The sequence below is a fragment of the Orussus abietinus genome, unplaced genomic scaffold, assembly GCF_000612105.2.
Source record: "Orussus abietinus isolate OABI.00-Male unplaced genomic scaffold, Oabi_2.0 scaffold18, whole genome shotgun sequence".
Classification (NCBI taxonomy): domain Eukaryota; kingdom Metazoa; phylum Arthropoda; class Insecta; order Hymenoptera; family Orussidae; genus Orussus; species Orussus abietinus.
This window is the reverse complement of record NW_019396011.1, coordinates 1,695,255-1,713,729: the sequence shown is the minus strand read 5'-3', so window position 1 is coordinate 1,713,729 and position 18,475 is coordinate 1,695,255. Positions and strand designations below refer to the sequence as shown.

The 18,475-nt window shown below is 47.7% G+C and overlaps 3 protein-coding genes across 3 annotated transcripts; 1 reads left to right on the top strand and 2 right to left on the bottom strand.

The window, feature by feature from the left end:
- Positions 1 to 17: 17 nt before the first annotated feature.
- On the bottom strand, positions 18 to 11,912 carry LOC105700301 (CDC42 small effector protein homolog). The gene is made up of 3 exons (XM_012426014.1): positions 10,899 to 11,912; positions 3,533 to 3,878; positions 18 to 2,230 (listed from the first exon to the last, which is right to left on the bottom strand). Exons 2-3 carry the CDS (start codon positions 3,815 to 3,817, stop codon positions 2,222 to 2,224), a joined length of 294 nt encoding a protein of 97 aa, XP_012281437.1. The 5' UTR covers positions 3,818 to 3,878; positions 10,899 to 11,912; the 3' UTR covers positions 18 to 2,221.
- Positions 11,913 to 11,996: 84 nt separating this feature from the next.
- On the bottom strand, positions 11,997 to 14,524 carry LOC105700298 (non-specific lipid-transfer protein). Its single transcript, XM_012426012.2, has 3 exons — positions 14,022 to 14,524; positions 13,122 to 13,931; positions 11,997 to 13,029 (listed from the first exon to the last, which is right to left on the bottom strand). Exons 2-3 carry the CDS (start codon positions 13,922 to 13,924, stop codon positions 12,210 to 12,212), a joined length of 1,623 nt encoding a protein of 540 aa, XP_012281435.1. The 5' UTR covers positions 13,925 to 13,931; positions 14,022 to 14,524; the 3' UTR covers positions 11,997 to 12,209.
- Positions 14,525 to 15,055: 531 nt separating this feature from the next.
- On the top strand, positions 15,056 to 18,394 carry LOC105700297 (kelch-like protein 18). The gene is made up of 8 exons (XM_012426011.2): positions 15,056 to 15,795; positions 15,922 to 16,052; positions 16,167 to 16,667; positions 16,726 to 16,904; positions 16,974 to 17,154; positions 17,228 to 17,444; positions 17,503 to 17,672; positions 17,781 to 18,394. Exons 1-8 carry the CDS (start codon positions 15,502 to 15,504, stop codon positions 17,986 to 17,988), a joined length of 1,881 nt encoding a protein of 626 aa, XP_012281434.1. The 5' UTR covers positions 15,056 to 15,501; the 3' UTR covers positions 17,989 to 18,394.
- Positions 18,395 to 18,475: the final 81 nt, after the last annotated feature.

The following is an 18,475-nucleotide window of genomic DNA, read 5'->3' as shown; positions in this document are numbered from 1 at the left end:
AAGAATTTGTCAACGGGTACCGTTGATCACGATTTTTATTCTCGGAAATATCTCTGGTGTCCTCGATAAAGGAAATATTAACCATTAGTCGCTTACGATTATGAACCTTGAACAGCCTCGCGGCTTAAATCCTAGTTTAACGGATACAATGCGAGGATTCGCTTGAGATGAAAATCGAAGAGTCTTCGAGTCCGCGCTCAAAATCCGGAATAGTCATTCTAATTCGACTTCTAACGGCGGGCGAGAGGTGCGAAATTTAATATATATATACCGCCGCCTTTTTATGGTAATTCGACCACGTCCTCGGTACTCGTCCAACTGATCTACGGAATGGAATGAGATTCCTAGACTCTTCTAACATGCGGAGTAAAAAAAGATGATTGGGATGATGGGCTCGTCCTTGGCGGAGATTCGCCTCTTAAACTCGCCCGCCACTCGATTATTGTTAATTGCGGTAATTGTCGCCTTAAGTGTTATTCCATGGATATATGTATATATACACAGTGCAGTAATCGTTAATAATCACAAAGCACGGATTTAAATACGCTACCGTTAAAAGTACACGACGTATATGTACACAGTCTATTCGTCCAAATCTGCCCTCTCTAGGATCGCATCTAATCGTCTAATCGCACTTTACATATATCATTACATTTATATTTATTCTTACGTCTCGCGTCATCAGCGTCGACCGTTTCACTTTCGTTATCAGTTATCGCGTCTATTGCACAGGTTTGCTCGCTAATGCTGAATCCGACGTCGAGGCTCGATAAATATCGCTGCCGATATTTATATATATATTATTTTATAATTCGACCCCGACTCGCGGATTTATCTTAACATGATTAGGGCGAATCTGCGCGCGATTTGTCATGCAAGATAGAGGTAAAAAAAAAAAAAGAAAGTCCCCTCGCGATGCAATTCGAGGAAAGGCGCGATACATGGTATCGTTCCTGGATTTTCGCGACTTAAGGTCTCATGAAAGTGTCATTCTACGTGTATCATAACGTGGGAATATTTATGAAACCTTTCGCCAAACTGCACCGAATGATCTTAAACATTAACACGCGAAGAAAAGAGGAAATTGTTTCATCTATCTCGGACCTGAATCAATAGTTTCACACCTCTTCGGCGCCACTTTCATATCACCTTAAAAACGTGCGCGTTAAGTTCTACCCGGGAGGATGTGCGAATATCTTAAAATAGAACGAGTTATTCGGGAAAGGCCGGGGCGCGTCTATTTCTTTCCTCGGGTCTCTCTCCCGCGAAAAGTGATCGAGGGCCTCCTCCCGTCATTAATAAAAATCGGTAGAAATCGCATCCTGGCACTTCCCACTGACGGGGATGATCTCTAGGTGTCCTAACTATCGATATCGTACAGAGAAACGCTCGAGCAGTCGCAATAAATAATAATTCTCACAGATGGCTCCAAAATGGCGGAGCTCGCGAGTACATGTGCGGAAAAAGAAGTGTCCATCGAACCGGAACGAGATATTACCTTGAACGGTACCAAAGAAATATATCATTCAAAGGATCACCCCAAACACTCCAACTCACATAAATCGTCAGTTCCGAAGAAACGTAACATCGCAATTTATTCCAGTTCATTTGGGTAATATAATTACTCTTGGAATTAAGGGGACGGGAAAGTGGCATTCAAGGAATCAATCGTTCGTGAAACTTTTCTCTTGACTGGATGTTACGAATCGTGTCAAGCCTTGCAACGCGAATATAGAGGCCATAAGGAAGGGGTGTCTCATGGCGACATGAAATTTAATTCCTTTATGAGAAATTAAAAATAAATGGAAATTCCATGGGCGTCGGGACCTTCCCTATTGCCTCTGTAACGAGACCTCTTTGACGCCACTTTATCACGCCGCCTTAACGAGATATTTCTCCGGTACCGTTCAAAGAGGAGTGAGCCGAGGAATAAGTTCCCACCGTTTTTAACGTAACGTGCCGCAATTAAAACCGCGGGAAGTCATTCCTCAGCCTAATGTTTCTTAGGTTCAATGAATTATTATTTTTTTTCTTCTTCAAGCCGCAAGACGCGGAGCTCCGGAAGAGGTAGAGCCAGTTTGGGATGCGCGTCCACCTTCTACGGGAAGTTCTAAGTCGACGGCCGAGATGGATACCGCTTTTCGTGGTGCCTCCTCGACGAATGTTCGAATGCTCAACGGGGTCCAGTCGCAGCCTCGCAGCCAGGACCACCGACCGTTCCTCAGCAGGCCTAAAACAGAGAAAAAGAGGGGAAGGAGAGGGCGATCGATAAGGCAGGCCGGTTTCTTCTTCTTTTTTTTCCCTCTCTCTCTCTTTCTCGCGGAGAACGCTTTTAACGCGAAAATCCGCCAGACGGATGGACACTTCAGGGGCCGTCGAACCGACGCTCCGTCAAAACTGGAGTCAAAAGCGAGCCAACGGCGAAGGGGACGGACACAAAGCGACCCTGAAGAGAGGAGAGACTGTAATGGACTTGCGCCGAGAGAACATTTTTCTCCCCTTCAAGGATATCACTCCCTTGAATGGAGTTAAAGATACCGCGGCATAAAATTAGAGATGCGGTATACCCTTTAAAAAAAATGCCGAATGTTTAAGGCGATATCAGAGGGTCATTCTTTTTTCTCTCTTTCAAGGGAAACTTCACGAGCATCGCGTTCTTCCTTAGGACCTTCCTAAGCACATGCTGAGGTTTCAATTGATCCGGTGCACCCAGTTTGGAGAGATGTATTATAAATATTTTCACGATTTGATATGTGTATTAGGGGTGCCCTTAAGTTAACGATTTTTTTTGACGTCTAAAATACCTCTTCCAAAGTAATCGATTACTTATGGGTAACCCTGATATATAGAACGACCCTATCATATCACCTTACCTGTACCGTTACGTGGGCACGCACGCGCGTTCACCACGAGGAAAGCAGATCGGATCGGATCGAATCGAACGTCACCGGGTATCGGCTGATCGCGGTACGGCCGCGGGTATTCCGCCGACAAGAGCGGGTAACCGAGGGCGAGTTACGCGGCGGTCAGGCGGAAAAATCAATCGCAGAAGTTAAGCGGCTCTCTTGCGGCGACGATTTCACTTCCGCTCCCCGTATGCTAGGCAGTGGATAAAAATGAAAAAAAAAGGAAAAAGAAAAAGAGAACAAAACAATTACACTGGAAAGAAACGGAATTCCGGTAACCCCACCAGGATTAAATCCAAAGCCCTAGCAATTCATTTAAGGGCACGTGAAAGTGGCATCCGAAGTGCCAATCGTTCATGAAGCTCTTCTTCTAACTTAACATGCCGAATCGTTTCAAACTTTACAATGTGAATATGAAAGCTGTAAGGAAGGTCCTGACATTTCATTTTTTTTCCTAACAAATTTTAACAATACCTACGAACAAATATTTTCGAAAAATTTGGGACTCCATGAGTTTCGGGACCTTCCTTATGCTGTCCACATTTGTACCGTAAAGCTTCGATCGATTCGGTGCACCGTGTTGGGAGAAAAGTTAAATCCTTTTATGACATCCTTCCAGGATGTACCTTCACGCCGAAGGAAGCCTCGTAGCCGCCCTTGCCCTGCATCTGGGTCTGGATCGCCGTCAACCGGGCGCTGGCCATGTCGAGGTCCCCGCTGCCGATGTGGCCCGTGTGCTGGAAGTTCGTCGGGGCCCCGATGGTGCTGCGGTCTATCCTGTGCCGATGACGAGGTCCGGGGCCCTGGCCCGAGCCGGGGCCCGATCGTTGTCTCTTGCCTCGGGCCCCGGGGCCTTGCTGCGTCAGACAACACGTGAACCACTGGACCCAGACCTCGCCTGCACTGGCCATTTTTTCCTCTCGACGATCTCCCACCACCTCCGAGGCTCCTGCCGGTGCTTCGATGCCTCTCCTGCAAAACGGAAAGATTTTTATATATATACTTTTTCTTTTTCCATATTTTTTAAAAACATATATATATATATATATATATACGAAACGTCATTAACGTTGCTACATTGTTAAGGGAAGAAAAAAAAAAATGTTTCTTCATGCAGGAAAATCGGATAGAGTCGTTCGGCTGGAATTCCAGGACTCTCTTTTCGCGAATCGCCACAGCTCAATGCTCTGTGCTTTTGGAACAAGTTCGCGGGCTATTCTCGCCCTGGGCGTAAAGTCCGCGGAGGAAAGCATTTTTTCCTCCCCGGGGGTTCAACGCCGACGAGAAGGTGCGACTAGAGCTGCCAGGCCCGAGAATAGCGTCGACTCGCCGCTTTTCGAGCCGAGTCGGGGTCGACCTTTTAATAGACTCCCAAGACCCGACCTTTCGACGATTCCCAAGCCGCGATGTGTAAACACCTCGACCCTGGCCTATGGCACCGAGTCCCCTCGTGTGCAGGGAGTAGATCCTGAAGAAGGCCCTGAGAAAAATTCAAAAGGGTCCTTCCCGCTAATTTGGACATTTCATTTCATTATTTCAGGTGCCCAGACGATGGTGTAGCACTGGTTGAGGTGATTCCTCGTGTGCAGGGAGTAGATCCTGAAGAAGACCCTAGAAAATTTCAAAAGGGTCCTTCCTGCTAATTTGGATATTTCATTTCATTGTTTCAGGTGCCCAGACGATGGTGTAGCACTGGTTGAGGTGATTCCTCGTGTGCAGGGAGTAGATCCTGAAGAAGACCCTGAGAAAATTTCAAAAGGGTCCTTCCTGCTAATTTCGATGTTTCATTTCATTATTTCAAGTTCCCAGACGCGTTGCACAGTCCGAGGTGATCCCGATTGCGGGGGCATTTAACGGCGACCTGGGCAACGGTGAAGGGAACGGTACGCGGTGTGCTCTTCGTCTTCGAACGTCCACACAATGAGATTTTCGCACGGCACGACCGTTTCGCACGGACCGAGGCCTTGACTCCGGTGAGTTTGGCGAATCGGTCGTACTTTCGGCCCTCCGTCTGGTAAGTATTCCTCGTGCCGATTGTGCTCGATGACGGGCGTCCGGGATACCGGATGATCTCTTTAATAACGCCGGACGCTATAGGTGTGGAAAGGGGATCCGGATGAAAGAATGGAATAGCTGACGAAGGGGTCGCCGGCCCTATACTCGCCCCGTTCGTCGCTCGACTTATCGCCTCCATCTACCCCGAGGTAAAAACTCCACAACGTCCAAACAACGTCCGAAACTATATTAGTCAGACCCTGGACAGGTTTTGAGCTCGGAACGACCTGGCCTAGAATTCTCTTCGCTGATGGAGGATGATTTTCGACCGCTCCTTATAATAAAAGGAACATTTTTCAAAAGGCATTTCCCCCGCCTTGACGAAGAGGATCCATCGGGAATCAGCCTGGAGAACGCTTCCTGAAGGCATTCCAGGTCTCCTCGATATTTCCCCCGCCTTGAGAAAAATCAGGAATGGTCTAGCGGCAGAAAGGAACCCACTCCAGGAACCTGGAATCAATTCCTTGCGTAATAACCCAGGTTCTGGTCCTTGGTACCCGGTACCAGGGTATCTGGGGTCAAGTTGGGGGCCAAGCAGGAAGAGAGCCCGGGGAACAGGGTCACGCCGTCGTGCAGAGGCTCTCATCCTCCCTCGTCCTTCTCCAGGGTCCTGCCAAGCGATTCGATTCTTCGCCCGGCGGAAGATGCCGCGTCGGGAAAAATTCCTGGCATCGGGATCACCACGTCGAGAAAAATTCCTGGCGTCGAGATCGCCACGTCGAGGAAAAATCCCCTGGCATCGAATCGCCACGTCGGATGAGGAATTCCCTCCGCGCCTTCCGGGAGGACGGAGTTGGCAGCGAAAGGAAGAGAAGAGGAGGGAAGAGGAGATAAAAGAGGGAGCTTGCCAGGTCCTGGAGGCTGAGCCAAATCTTCGACCCAGAACCGCGACGAGAGTACTCGACTGGCTCGAATTGGAAACCACGAGGAAAAATTAATTTCGATTGTTTAAGACGATACGAAAGGCGCTGAGAAGTGATAATCGAGGTCGATTAATTGAAATCCATGTATATACCCTTTTCGGTGGTAACGTCGAAAAAAAAAAAATTGATATTTCATGAGTTTCAGGGCCTACTTTAGGGCTCTCCGTATTCACGTGGTAAGATTTGCGACGAATACTTTCACCAACGATTTGACCTCTGAGATATATATTTATAGGCAGACTTTTTCATATCGCCTTAAGGTGATTCTATATATTTATCGGGACGTCAAAGTATGAAACTTTCCTCTAAACTGGGAGAACCGAATCATATTTTTTCCCCTTTCGTCGCTCCTCACAGCAGAGTCGTCCCGTTCCTGTCGACGCATCTGGGACACTCTCGAGGGCGAAAATCCCGGCCCGAAAGTCGGAACAAAGCAACCCGGAAGCCCGAACGCGGGGGCGGGAAGAGATCACTCGGGACATTTTTATGCACCGAGTCGGACGAGCCGATTACACTTTCACTCGGCTCTCTTTACTCGGGAGGGTTTACTCTTTACTCGGGACTCTTTACTCCGGAGGAATTGGAGTGCTCTCTCGAGGCGTTTCACCGAGCGAGCCTCACATCTCGCTTTCTCGTCCCTCCGCGTCTTCCCTCGGGATGCGGAAAAAAAAAAGAAAAAGAAAAGGAGCCTGCCTGAATCTACCAAATTTTTCTTACTTCAGCCATAAAAGATCCCGTCGAATGTTACGGTAGGTCGCGTCAAATGCTCGGTACCCTCGAAATCCTTTTAACTCACCGTGCACGTTTTTGTAAGAAAAGCATTCCCTTTATAACAGTTTCCCCGGTAAGAGATGAACTTTGTTTAGTGAACAAGAAAAAGAAAAAAAAATCCGCGTCCCTCGTCGCGACTTTGCACACGATATGAGCACGTTCGAAACGTAACCCTCGGCATTCGCCCTCGTGAATATCTCTCCGAGCCTGTCCAAACTTTAGATAGCGAGGAGGACCCTGGCGATAACTCGAGATGCCGCTCTCCGAGGAGGGCCTAATGCAAACCTCGTCGCCTCCGAATCGATTTGCGAAGTAAACTTATGAGTAATTTTTCCGACGCGGTCTCGCCGAGTCGTTAAATAATTTTTCGACGAATTTCCGAAGACCCACAAATTTATTCCTCGCCACGTGACGAACCACGTGACGAACCACGTGACGAACCACGTGACGAACCACGTGTCGAAGTTGACCACGTGTCGCCGCCATTCTGCGGTACTTTCAGTTAAACGTGCAACTGTCATAATTATGTTATACATTATGTATATATATATGTATATGTTAATTCGAAAAAATGTGAGGTTTTCTGGGAGCTTTTGTTATTCCAGATGCACATCCAGGAACACCTTTCATTCGAGTGTCCTTAATTCGAGTAGCTCGCGAATCTCTCGGAGATTCGGGCCGACCTGTCCGACAGGACGAGGTGGAAATTCGGCATTGTTCCCCGGACGATTTAATGCCCTGGAATCGCCCGAGTCCCGTTACGCATTGTCCGGATAAGATCGTGAGCGAGCACGGGTAACTGGGCACGCGTGCGAGACCACTGCGTACCCTTCCACCTACTTCCACCCACTCCGCTTATCAAGACCGCCCGTTCACCTATCACCTACACCGAGGGAAAAAAAAAATGGGTGAATGCACCTTAACACGCGTTTAAATGGCACCGTTCACCCTACGCAGGTCGGACAGGGTGAACGGAATCACTGAAACGCACGTTAGGATATTCTGTCGGATCGGAACCGGCACGTGTCTGAACCGATACGTGTCGGACAGGGTGAATCCACCTTCAGACGTAATTTCCATCAGTGCACGGACCCGTCACGGACACGATACGGGGTTTAATCGATCGCGGAATTGGCGCCGCCTCCGAGGGATCGAATCGGGATTTCGCGTGGATCGAACGGATCGATCGGAACTTTCCCCGGCGATAGCCAGTCGAATCGATCCCTGAGCTCCTCGTGCTCCCGATTCGGTCCCGAACGGTCTCGTTGCTTTTTCTCGGCCGTTGCGACACGCGAATGGGCCCTGACGAAACGGTTCCCTGAAACGCAGCGACTCGTGTCCGTCGTTTCACCAGGTCGTCGTCGGTCCCCGATCTACTCTAAAGACAATGGACGCAAGCCTCGAATCGATGCAATCTATGGAGAAAAGTTTTATCAATATTTTGACGTTCTATATATGTATAGAATGACCCTTTCGCATCAGCTTAATCTGAGGATATTTGACGGATAATAGCGTGGCCTCATTTTTAGGAACCCCGGAAGTGACGGGTACCTCCGGAATTGGAGATCGATCGGCGAGCATGGCTCGATCGCTGAATCGATCCAGGTGGGACGAGAACCGCGGTCCATAAGTCGTTGCAAATCCCTGCCTACACGTAGCCGACCTCGCGCGAATTCCAGATCCAAGGAGATCAGGGAATACGTGGAAACGTCAAGGATCCTTTCGGTCCCGGCTTCGGCGAGCTTTCGATTTTCGAGTCGAGCCTCGATCCGCGGGAAGGAAAGTCTCGACGAGAGGGATCGAGGATCGATCGTATCGAACGATTTGCCGGCGAATTTTCGGTTATCGAGTCGCACCTCGATCGGATCGAACGATTTGCCGGCGAGCTTTCGATTTTCGAGTCGCAGCTCGATCGGATCGAACGATATGCCGGCAAATTTTCGAATATCGAGTCGCGCCTCGATAGGATCGAACGATTTGTCGGCGAATTTTCGATTTTCGAGTGCCGCCTCGATCCGCGGGAAGGAAAGTCTCGACAAAAGCGATCGCGGATCGATCGCATCGAACGATTTGCCGGCGAATTAGAAACCGCAGGGGTTCCGCTCGACGGGTCTCGAGAACGACTTCGGGATCCGGTCCCAGAGCTTCCGACCTGGTTAACGAAAAGTTGATCCCAACCGCGTAGAAAAAAAAAAACAAAAAAATGTAACAAAATCGCCCGATCTCTTTGATATATACGAAATGACCCTTTCACGGCAATTTAATATTCATCACAACTTTTTCCAGAGACCTCTCTCCAAAAAGTGCGATTTTCAATTTTATTTTTTTTCTCAAGATCCAAAGCGGTCGATGTTCAGCTGAACTTCACTTACGGGAGTCTCGAGGAAGCCACCACCCTTATCTATGAAATATCCAGCAGATAATTCTCCACTTCATAATTTTCCCCGGGTTACCCTCCGAGAACGCGATTGTGTATTCCTCGGCAGAGCCAAGCCGAGGTCTCTGTTTACAAGCAGTACTTATACTTCTTATGCGAGAAAAGAAAAATGTACTCCGGCAGGGCACACGCGTTTCCTCGCCAGCCGCGCGCGCCCATTCCGCGCGGTTCGGCCGCGCGGCGATTAAAGGCGGAGGCTCGGGGCCCGATATATCCTGCCGGGGTTTTTCTCGGTTTCGGATCCGCCGCGTATTCGCCGCACGTCGCGCGAAATGGACGTGACTCACGTGCGCGCCCGGCCGCAGGGAAGTCGCCGAGCGAACACATTAAATCGTTTATCGCAAGCTCGAAGCACAACCGAGCCGGAAGTGGCCGTCTTCGGCGTCCTCCCTGGCATCGTGTTCAGCCTCGTCTTCGGCGTCCTTCTCCCCAGGAGGCGGACTATCCTCGGCGCGACTTGACCGACCCGAGGGGTCATTCGCTTAATAAATCATGAATTTTTTATACGCGAAATCACGCGGAAATCGGTGGAAATGTTATCACAATTTCAAGAACGAACGTCAATTGTTACCAAATCGCACTTTTCATCACGTGAAATCAAGGGCAAAATTTACAATCTAATATTCACGTTTCCCACCGGCTGATATGAAGCCACGGATTTTAATTGAATTATTGGCCGATGGCCTAGCAAGACGAGTCTCTCAGCTTATGGCCGTGGGAAAGAACAGCCCGACCGAATCGGCTTTCAAAATATTTAATTGAATCAACAGAATTTTTCTTAACTTAACACGTGAAAAATGAAACCATCCGGTTCACATGACTTAATCCTTTGTTTAATAATTTTTCATTCTTGATCAGAATAAATTTGATCGAGTATACTGAAATTCGATTCGCTCAACCAAAACGTTTTCTGAAATGTAACCAAATGCGGCCAAATGATTTCGACAAGTGAACCAATTTTTTTTTCCTGCGTGTACACTTCGTGCTGGGAAAGAGCCGATGTCACCAAACATCGATACCCTTACTTATCACTTCCATCGAGAATAAGTATGACTCGGTATCGAAGGAAAGACATCGATCGTATTGAAGGAAAACACGGAAATGTACGAACCAAACAGGACTTTCGCAGAAGACACGAAGTGGTAGAATGTTTATAACCAGTTCTTTTTTATTGGTTAAAACAGTGCAAGTGCTTTCCATCGACACCGGGTACGATACCAAAGGTACTTGATATCGAAATGAAAGTATCGAGTAAATACTTTTATCGATTTATCCCTACTTGGCGCTCGGCGGGCTTTCACTTATTGTTAGTAGAGAAAATCGTGTATATCATTTATGCATCTATGAATGCTTTCGGAGTTTTCCGTTCGGAGTATCTAGAGACTTTCACTAGTTAACAGAAAAAAATCGCAGTATGGTCCGTTTTCAAGTTCTCCATTGCCATTGGCGTCGTGGCGTTCCACAGAGTAAAAATAGAGTTTTCTACAAAATTTCGATCATTCGACTCTTCGACTGATTTTGTCGTCGTAACAAGTAAAGTATTCGATCCAAGAGATTTTTTTTCTCTAAGAAGTGATTATTTCTCCCAGGGTAACCCAAGCAACATCGAAGGTCCTCCCAGGGCTTTCACATAGTAATACAAAAATCTCTCTTGTTGCCGCCGAATTTATAAACATTTTTAAGGAATTCTCAATAACACCAGGCGTCGGTGCGATGTCGAAGGACCTTCCAGAGCTTTCCTATATTAATACGAAGCCCTCGATAATAGCCTCCGAATTTACAAACGTTTTCAAACAGTTCATTTACCTCAGGCGTCGCGGCGCTGTCGGTGGGACGTCGAAGGGCCTCCCAGGGCCGAGTGCACGTGACTGCGCGGCGCGGCTCGGCAACGACTCGGTCCCTCCTCGAATCCTTGACGCGCCTGCGCCGTGGCGTCCCGTCCGGCCGTTGTCACGCTACCCTTTCTCACGCGCGAGTTCTTCGACTTTAATTCAACGAGTCGGCCAGCCTCGAATTTCGTAGGGTCCCGTTGAAGCCGACTTACGACCGCACTTCTCCCGCGTAGCGGAAACCGCGAAAACCGGAGCGCGCGACGCGAAGCGGAGTACGGGCTGAAGCACGACTGCGCGAGTCGGTCGAGTACGCTCAAGCATGCTCGAATCGGGCCGAGTCGGGCCGAGTCGGGCCGAGTCGGCTAGAGTCGGCTAAAGTCGAGCGAGCTCGGGCCGCTTGAAGCTCGAAATCCTCGAGAGTGGGGGGCGTGGCCGGTCGCGGCCGAGTTTGCGGAGGGGAATCGACTCGCTTCTGACCGCTTCGAGCGATCGCGAGTTCCGGCGAGATCGTTCAATGTTTTCTGCGGACCCTCCTCGGCGAACCGGTCGAAGGACTCCTCTCTTCGAGGCCGAAGACGCGTTCCTCGCGGCGGCGAGGTCGCCTCAAATCGGGGATCCCTTTACAATTTCTTCCTTCCGCTGTTTATTGAAAACTTGTATATACGTATATATGTAACATGCAGGACGAATGCGTACACCTACGCGTATAAACGATAACCGTAACATTGCAATTTAATTGCCGATTAAGCGCAGTTCCCTAGGCCCTGTGACGATATATCAAAAATATTTCTCCCCCCTGATGATAGGCCCAAGATCCCAAGAAGAGCGATTTGATTCCACTGCCCACGAAACTCGTGTCGTTCTTAAGGCGACGTGAAAATGGCATCGAGTAGGTCTCCTTTATGAAACTTCTCCGACCTGGGTGTACCGAATCGTTTGAAACTTGACAATGTGAATACGGAGGCTATAAGGAAGGTCCCGATACCTATGAAATTTCAATTTTTCTAAAAATTTGTTTATAGATACCTTCAACATATTTATAAATAATGACATTTTATGAGGGTCGGGACTTTCCTTATAGCCTACATATTCACGCTGTAAAGGTTGAAACGATTTGGTGCACCCAGTTTGGAGAAAAGTTTCATGGACAATTGATATCTCGGATGCCACTTTCGCGTCCCCTTAACGCGACCCACGACACGATTCGGCGATTTGATCGACGAACGATTATTTATATTAGCTTTTAACGGAATGATCGAACCTCTGGACTTCGTCGCGCGAGGGTTTACAATTTGGCGCGGATTAGTTCTATCTTTTTGGCGGCGCGTTTTTGCAGATCGGGGAGCTTCATCGCCAACCCCATGTTCCCTTGGATCTTGACCTTTCCCTGGAAGAAGGCCTTCTGCGGGTTCAGCTTTCCAGAGATGAAGTCGACGATGTCCGTGTCGCTGATCGTGAAGGTCACGTCGGGCTTGGTCTTGCCGTTGAACTCGACTTTGCCTTTCCCGGTCTTAGCGTCGACCACCCAATAGCCCTCGGCGCCTCCTGGACCGTTGATGACCTTGAATCCGTAGATACCTCGGACCCTCTCGATGAGCCCGTCGGTGTCCTCCTGCATGGCGATCTCGAGAGCCTTGAAGAGCACGTTGGCCTTGAAAAGGTCGGGGTTCACTTTGGCGTTTACTCCGTTTGCTCGAGGCCTAGAGGCTGAGGGGAACCCTTTGCGATACAGGGCTACGACCACGGCACCCCCTAGACCTATGTTGTGCTGAAGAGCCAGCTTGGCTCCGGGGACTTGTCTTTTGCCAGCTTCTCCTCGGAGCTGCCAGCACAGCTCACAACATTGCGCCAATCCGGTCGCTCCCAGGGGATGGCCCTTCGAGATCAGTCCTCCGCTGGGATTTATCACGTACTTCCCTCCGTAGGTATTGTCACCTCGGTCGACCAGCTCTCCACCTTTGCCCGGTGGACACAGACCAAGGGCTTCGTATGTGATCAGTTCGTTCACCGAGAAGCAATCGTGCAGCTCCACCACGTCCACGTCCATGGGACGGTACATCGAGTCCGCGAATGCCTTTTGGGCTGCTCGTCTTGTCATATCGTATCTATGATGGGATTGACGGATTAGATATTTATTTCTTCTATGAAATGTTTAGGGGTTTATATTCTGATGATCTTACGAGAATTCTATCCTTACCCAATAAGTTTTATCCCACTGCGCTCAGCAAAGGTCGATGGCAGATCGGTGGCCATCTCCATCGCGACGATCTCTATGGCCTGGGATTCCAAGCGATGCCTTCGAACGAAATTTTCGTTTGCCAAGACAACGGCTGCAGCACCGTCGGATGTGGGACAGCATTGTAATTTTGTGAGAGGTCCGAAAACTGTAGGAGACTTCATTATTTGCTCTAGAGTGTACTTGTCCCGGAACTGAGAGTACGGATTGTTTACGGAGTGCAAGTGATTCTTGTAGGCGATCTTGGCAAAGTGCTCCGGTTTGGTTCCATATTTCTTCATGTGTTCGATACCTGCATTGCCGAACAACTGGGCGGTTATAGGTTTCTCAGAAATACCTGCAATGTCTGCCATTAATTCCACGTGTTTATCCATCGGATGGGTGCGGTCCATAAACTTGGACGTCAAGGACCCAGGCTCCATTTTCTCGAAACCCAGGGCCAAGACGCAATCCTCTCCTGTCTCGACGATCTGCTTGGCCATGATCAATGCAGTGGAACCAGTGGAACAGTTATTGTTAACGTTATATACTGGACAACCGCTCAGGCCAACTTCGTACAGTGCCCGCTGGCCGCACGTCGAATCCCCGTACACGTATCCAACACATGCAGCCTTGACATTGGCATAAGAGACATTCGCATCTTGCAGAGCCTTTGTGACAGCTTCCTTTGCCAGCTGAGGGTAATCTACGCTGTCCTTTTGCCCTGGCTTTTCAAATTTTGTCATGCCCACCCCGACAACGTAGACCTTTGGCTTGAGAACCATCTTGCCCCTGAAAAGTCACAGTCTTCACGGTCTACTCCTTACTTTCTCCACTCTACGAAGCCTTCTGGTGAAAGCTGTGAAATCGACCAAAACTTACCGGTTTTTAACAGCAGTTGCAGATATTCAAATATAATTCGTGATAACGGTCGCTTATCAGAGCGCGGACTAACAAACTGCTATGTCAGGAATGCAGTCGCGTAGCCTGTTGTAAGGTGGACTTTGCACTTCTGAGGACTGCACAGGCTGAAACGCTCCTCGATTGCTCTCCGCTCCTACCAGGGCGAGTGGACGACGACTCTCGAGGAAGAAAACTCGTTTTCCTGACGTAACGCCGCGCGCTTGGTTAGGGTCACGGATGTCACGGCTGACGGCAACCACGGTCGCTCCTCGCTACATCTTCTTTCGACCGCTTTGAAACCGGACGAAATCTTTATTCCTGTTTTTCCAAATCATTGCAAAATTGTATCATTAGAAGGAACCTCGACGCAAGGAACCCTTTTTCCCCTTTTCCGGCAAGATTCCCGAACGAAGGATTAAATTTAAACGAGTCCACCACTGCGCGTCGCTCGCTTCGCGTTCGACCGTCGCGACCTAACCTAACCTCAACAATTTATATGACTCGCGGCACTTTTTCTCACGAATGACGTTTTGAATTATCGATGCTATAAAAACATGTTGATAGTTACTACGTTGATCTGAATTACTTCATTTTCGAGACCGCGTGAAAAAAATTCTCGGCATTTCAGCGTCTCTTTTTGTCTCGAGCGTAGGGATATTTGTTATTGGTTGTTACTCACGAGAGTGAGATTTTTTCCACGCGTTATTTGTCATCTAAGGAATTTATGATTTTGTATGAGATAGAGGACAGAGTTCGTCCCATTGTCGAACTAAAAATACGGGGAGGTGTAATCGGGAAATTCTCCCTTTGTGGCCGGGAGAGTTCTCGCCGGTTTCGGGAAACAAAGCCGCGCCGCGGCGAAGTGACTCGGCGAAGAGCCGCGAGGTGCGCTCCTTTAATTGCCCGCCAACCTTCGGGCAACCTTTTGCGCGAAAATTAGCATCCGGGCCAAGTTTAGCCACAAAGAGAAGGCCGAGTTTAAAAGGGAGTTCGTTGGCTTTCCGTGATTCATTTGCGCGCGAGCGGCGTCCCAAGGCGCGTCGACGCGCGCAGGGACGCACGCCCTGGAATCGCGAATTCTCGAGGTGCAAAAACCGTAAACAAAACTCGAACGGTCTCGGCAGAGTCCCCGAAATCGCCGGCCCAAAGGTCCCGGAGTCAGTTCGAAGCCAAATTTCGGGGTCGCGAGACGTCCGCGAGGATAATTCGTGCGATATAAGTCGGGATGATAGCGACCCGTGAAGGATTCCATTGATAAACTTTCGCGCGTAAAGTGAAGAGAGGCTGGACCTCTAGTAATTATCGAGACCTCAGTGTTCTTCGTTCGTTAATTAGTGCTATCGAGAGAGACATTGTTAATTAGCCGAAGGAAACGAAATTCGTGGTATTTTTTTCAGTTTCTAGGGGAGTCGGGAATCCGAAGTAGGAGGTTTCTTTTAGTTCGCCCGGTTAGCGGAAGATGTCGCGCCGAACCCTGCCGTCGGTGACCGGTTTCGCCGGTAATAGGCCGCCCTTCGTGACCGGCGGGGCAACAGCCACCAGCGAATTCTCCCGCAGGCACCGACGTGTCTGGAGCAACGCCGCGACCTCGCAGGGGAGAAGTCACCGTTCGGTCGGAGAGCAGCTACCTGTCAGCGGTGTCATGGAAGACGAGAAACTACTCGTGTATCAGCAGACCGATCTCTTCTTGCAGAGTTTTCCGATTTTCGAGGAGATCCGGAGACAGGGTAAACTCTGCGATGCCACGCTCAAGGTAAGCCGTGGACTCCTGGAACAGACGGATTGTTTAGACGCGCTCATTTGCATACGTGGAGTGGTGATTCAGGAGAGGTTAAGATTGACGCGATTGTTTTTTTGTATAATAATTCCGAGTTTTTAGGTGGACGATCAGAGCTTCAGTGCACACAGAATCGTGCTGGCTGCAACGATTCCGTATTTCCGTGCAATGTTCCTGAATAACATGGTCGAGAGCAAGCAGAAGGATATCACACTGCAAGGATTTGACGCTACGTAAGAATTATGTATTTTGGGCTTTGTTTAGGGTGGGTAATGTATAGGGAGAACTGCTATTACTTTGAGGTCGAGCGATGGCGATTGCTGGAAATATTTGACATTAATTTCTAGGGCTCTGGAGACTTTGATCAATTTTGCATACAGTGGTCGCATCACGATTACCGTTAGTAACGTCCAGAGCATTATGGTCGGAGCATCTTTTCTACAACTACATGGAGTAAGGGACGCCTGTGCCGGTTTCTTGAAAAGACAATTTCATCCACAAAATGCATTGGGCATTCGGCATTTTGCGGACACTCTGAGTTGCTCCCCACTAGTAGAAGAAGCAGACAAATATATTCAGCAATACTTTCATGACGTTTCGAGATCGGAAGAGTTTGTAAATCTTTCCTTTATGGATCTGAATGAACTTGTAACACGTGACGAATTGCATGTAATTTCCGAAGAGCACGTATTCGAAGCCATCATGAGATGGGTGAGGCATGAAAAAGAAGGAAGAAGAAAACATTTACCAGAACTGTTAGCTTCGGTCAGGTTACCTCTCCTGACTCCTCAATATCTAATTGACTACGTGGCAAAAGAGGAACTCATAAGGAGTTCTCATCAGTGCAGGTATGTAGGCATGTAATTTAGAAAATTGATAAAGTCTCAAAGAATCGAATACTTTTAGAGATTTGTTAGATGAAGCAAGAGACTATCATCTTATGCCCGAGAGGCGACACTTAGTTCAGAATTTTAGAATCCGACCTAGATGTTGTAATTATATTACTGGTCATATTTTTGCCGTCGGGGGGATCACAAAGTTTGGTGATTCTTTAAGTACGGTCGAAGTATACGACCCTTTCGTCGGTGAGTTATAGTCGATTTGAGAGGTTGCGAACAAGGAAGGGTGTGATAATATGTATCACAATGTTGCAGGCAGATGGCAAATGTCCGAAGCTATGACAATGCTTCGAAGTCGTGTTGGAGTGGCTGTTCACAGAAATAAACTTTACGCATTTGGTGGGTACAATGGAACTGAAAGACTCTCAACTGTAGAAGTCTATTGCCCATCTTTGAAGTCTTGGAAAATCATAGCTTCAATGCATTGCAAACGAAGGTGAATTTGAAGTCACCTAAGTTACGTGAATCCATGGCCGAAGAGAGTTAAAATGTGGTCTTTCTACTTCCAGTGCCGTCGGAACTACCGCTCTTAACAATTATTTATACGTTTGTGGGGGTTATAATGGTGCAACATCTTTAAATAGCGTTGAAAGCTATTGTCCTGAGACGGACGAATGGAAATTGATTGGCTCAATGAATAAGCATCGCTCTGCAGGTGCAGTAGATGCTTTCCAAGGATATGTTTATGCCCTTGGTGGCCATGATGGACTTTCGATATTCGATTCTGTGAGTAAATGCAACACAGTGGTTTGTTCAGTGATAATTGTCTATGTATTATTAACAGGTTGAAAGGTACGATCCAGAAACTGGTGTGTGGACAGTGGTTAAACCTATGTTGACTCGAAGGTGCAGATTAGGTGTTGCTTCATTGTATGGTAAATTATATGCTTGCGGAGGCTACGATGGTTCTACCTTTTTGCAATCCGTAGAGATGTACGACCCAGTTACCGACACGTGAGTACAGTTTTGTAAAGAATTGCTTTATCATTAGGATGCTACATGGTATTATTGTTCCTTCTGGGCTGTTTTGATCTTAACTAATTAAAGCTCACTTATATGCAGGTGGAAGTACGTAGCTCCTATGAATGTGATGAGAAGTAGAGCAGCATTAGTTGCGAACATGGGAAAGTTATGGGCCATTGGTGGTTACGATGGTGTTTCGAACCTGTCGACAGTCGAAGTATATGATCCGAAAACGAATTCTTGGTCTTTTGCGGCACCTATGTGTGCTCACGAAGGAGGCGTGGGTGTTGGCGTAATTCCGATATGATAAGCACTTAGTGTATATTTTTCATCCATTTCTTGAATGCAAACTCGCGGGTATACATTCTCTTCAAATAATTGTGATCAAAGTGACGTTTTCTTTTTTATATTAAAATGTGGAGATTTAGGGACATTTTTGAAATGTAAATACCTTAATATATGGTGATATAAATGTAAATTGTATGTTATCTTAAATAGGTTTGTGCATTTTAATATTTGACGGTGTGATTCCGCTGATATTTTTAGAGTTTTTAAACACGACTGTTTCAGTGTACAGGCAAGTCCATACTTCGCAGGTATTTTTTTTTTAATAATACTGATCTCCTTTTATACTGAGTTGTTAAATTGTATTTTTTAAGTTCTCTTAAAATATCGTGATATAAGTGAAATAAAATGCGATTCTTTTTATACTCTGCTGTGCTACCTATCTAATTACTTTCTTATCGCTTTTAGAAATAACGATTTAATAAGAGGGAAATCAACGTTTTAATTCA

Coding starts and splice junctions, on each gene's coding strand:
- LOC105700297 (XM_012426011.2), top strand. CDS start 15,502: ATGTCGCGCCGAACCCTGCCGTCGGTGACCGGTTTCGCCGGTAATAGG. Junction 15,796..15,921: donor TCTGCGATGCCACGCTCAAG/GTAAGCCGTGGA, acceptor CCGAGTTTTTAG/GTGGACGATCAGAGCTTCAG. Junction 16,668..16,725: donor AGGAGTTCTCATCAGTGCAG/GTATGTAGGCAT, acceptor GAATACTTTTAG/AGATTTGTTAGATGAAGCAA.
- LOC105700298 (XM_012426012.2), bottom strand. CDS start 13,924: ATGGTTCTCAAGCCAAAGGTCTACGTTGTCGGGGTGGGCATGACAAAA. Junction 13,030..13,121: donor AGTGGGATAAAACTTATTGG/GTAAGGATAGAA, acceptor ATCCCATCATAG/ATACGATATGACAAGACGAG.
- LOC105700301 (XM_012426014.1), bottom strand. CDS start 3,817: ATGGCCAGTGCAGGCGAGGTCTGGGTCCAGTGGTTCACGTGTTGTCTG.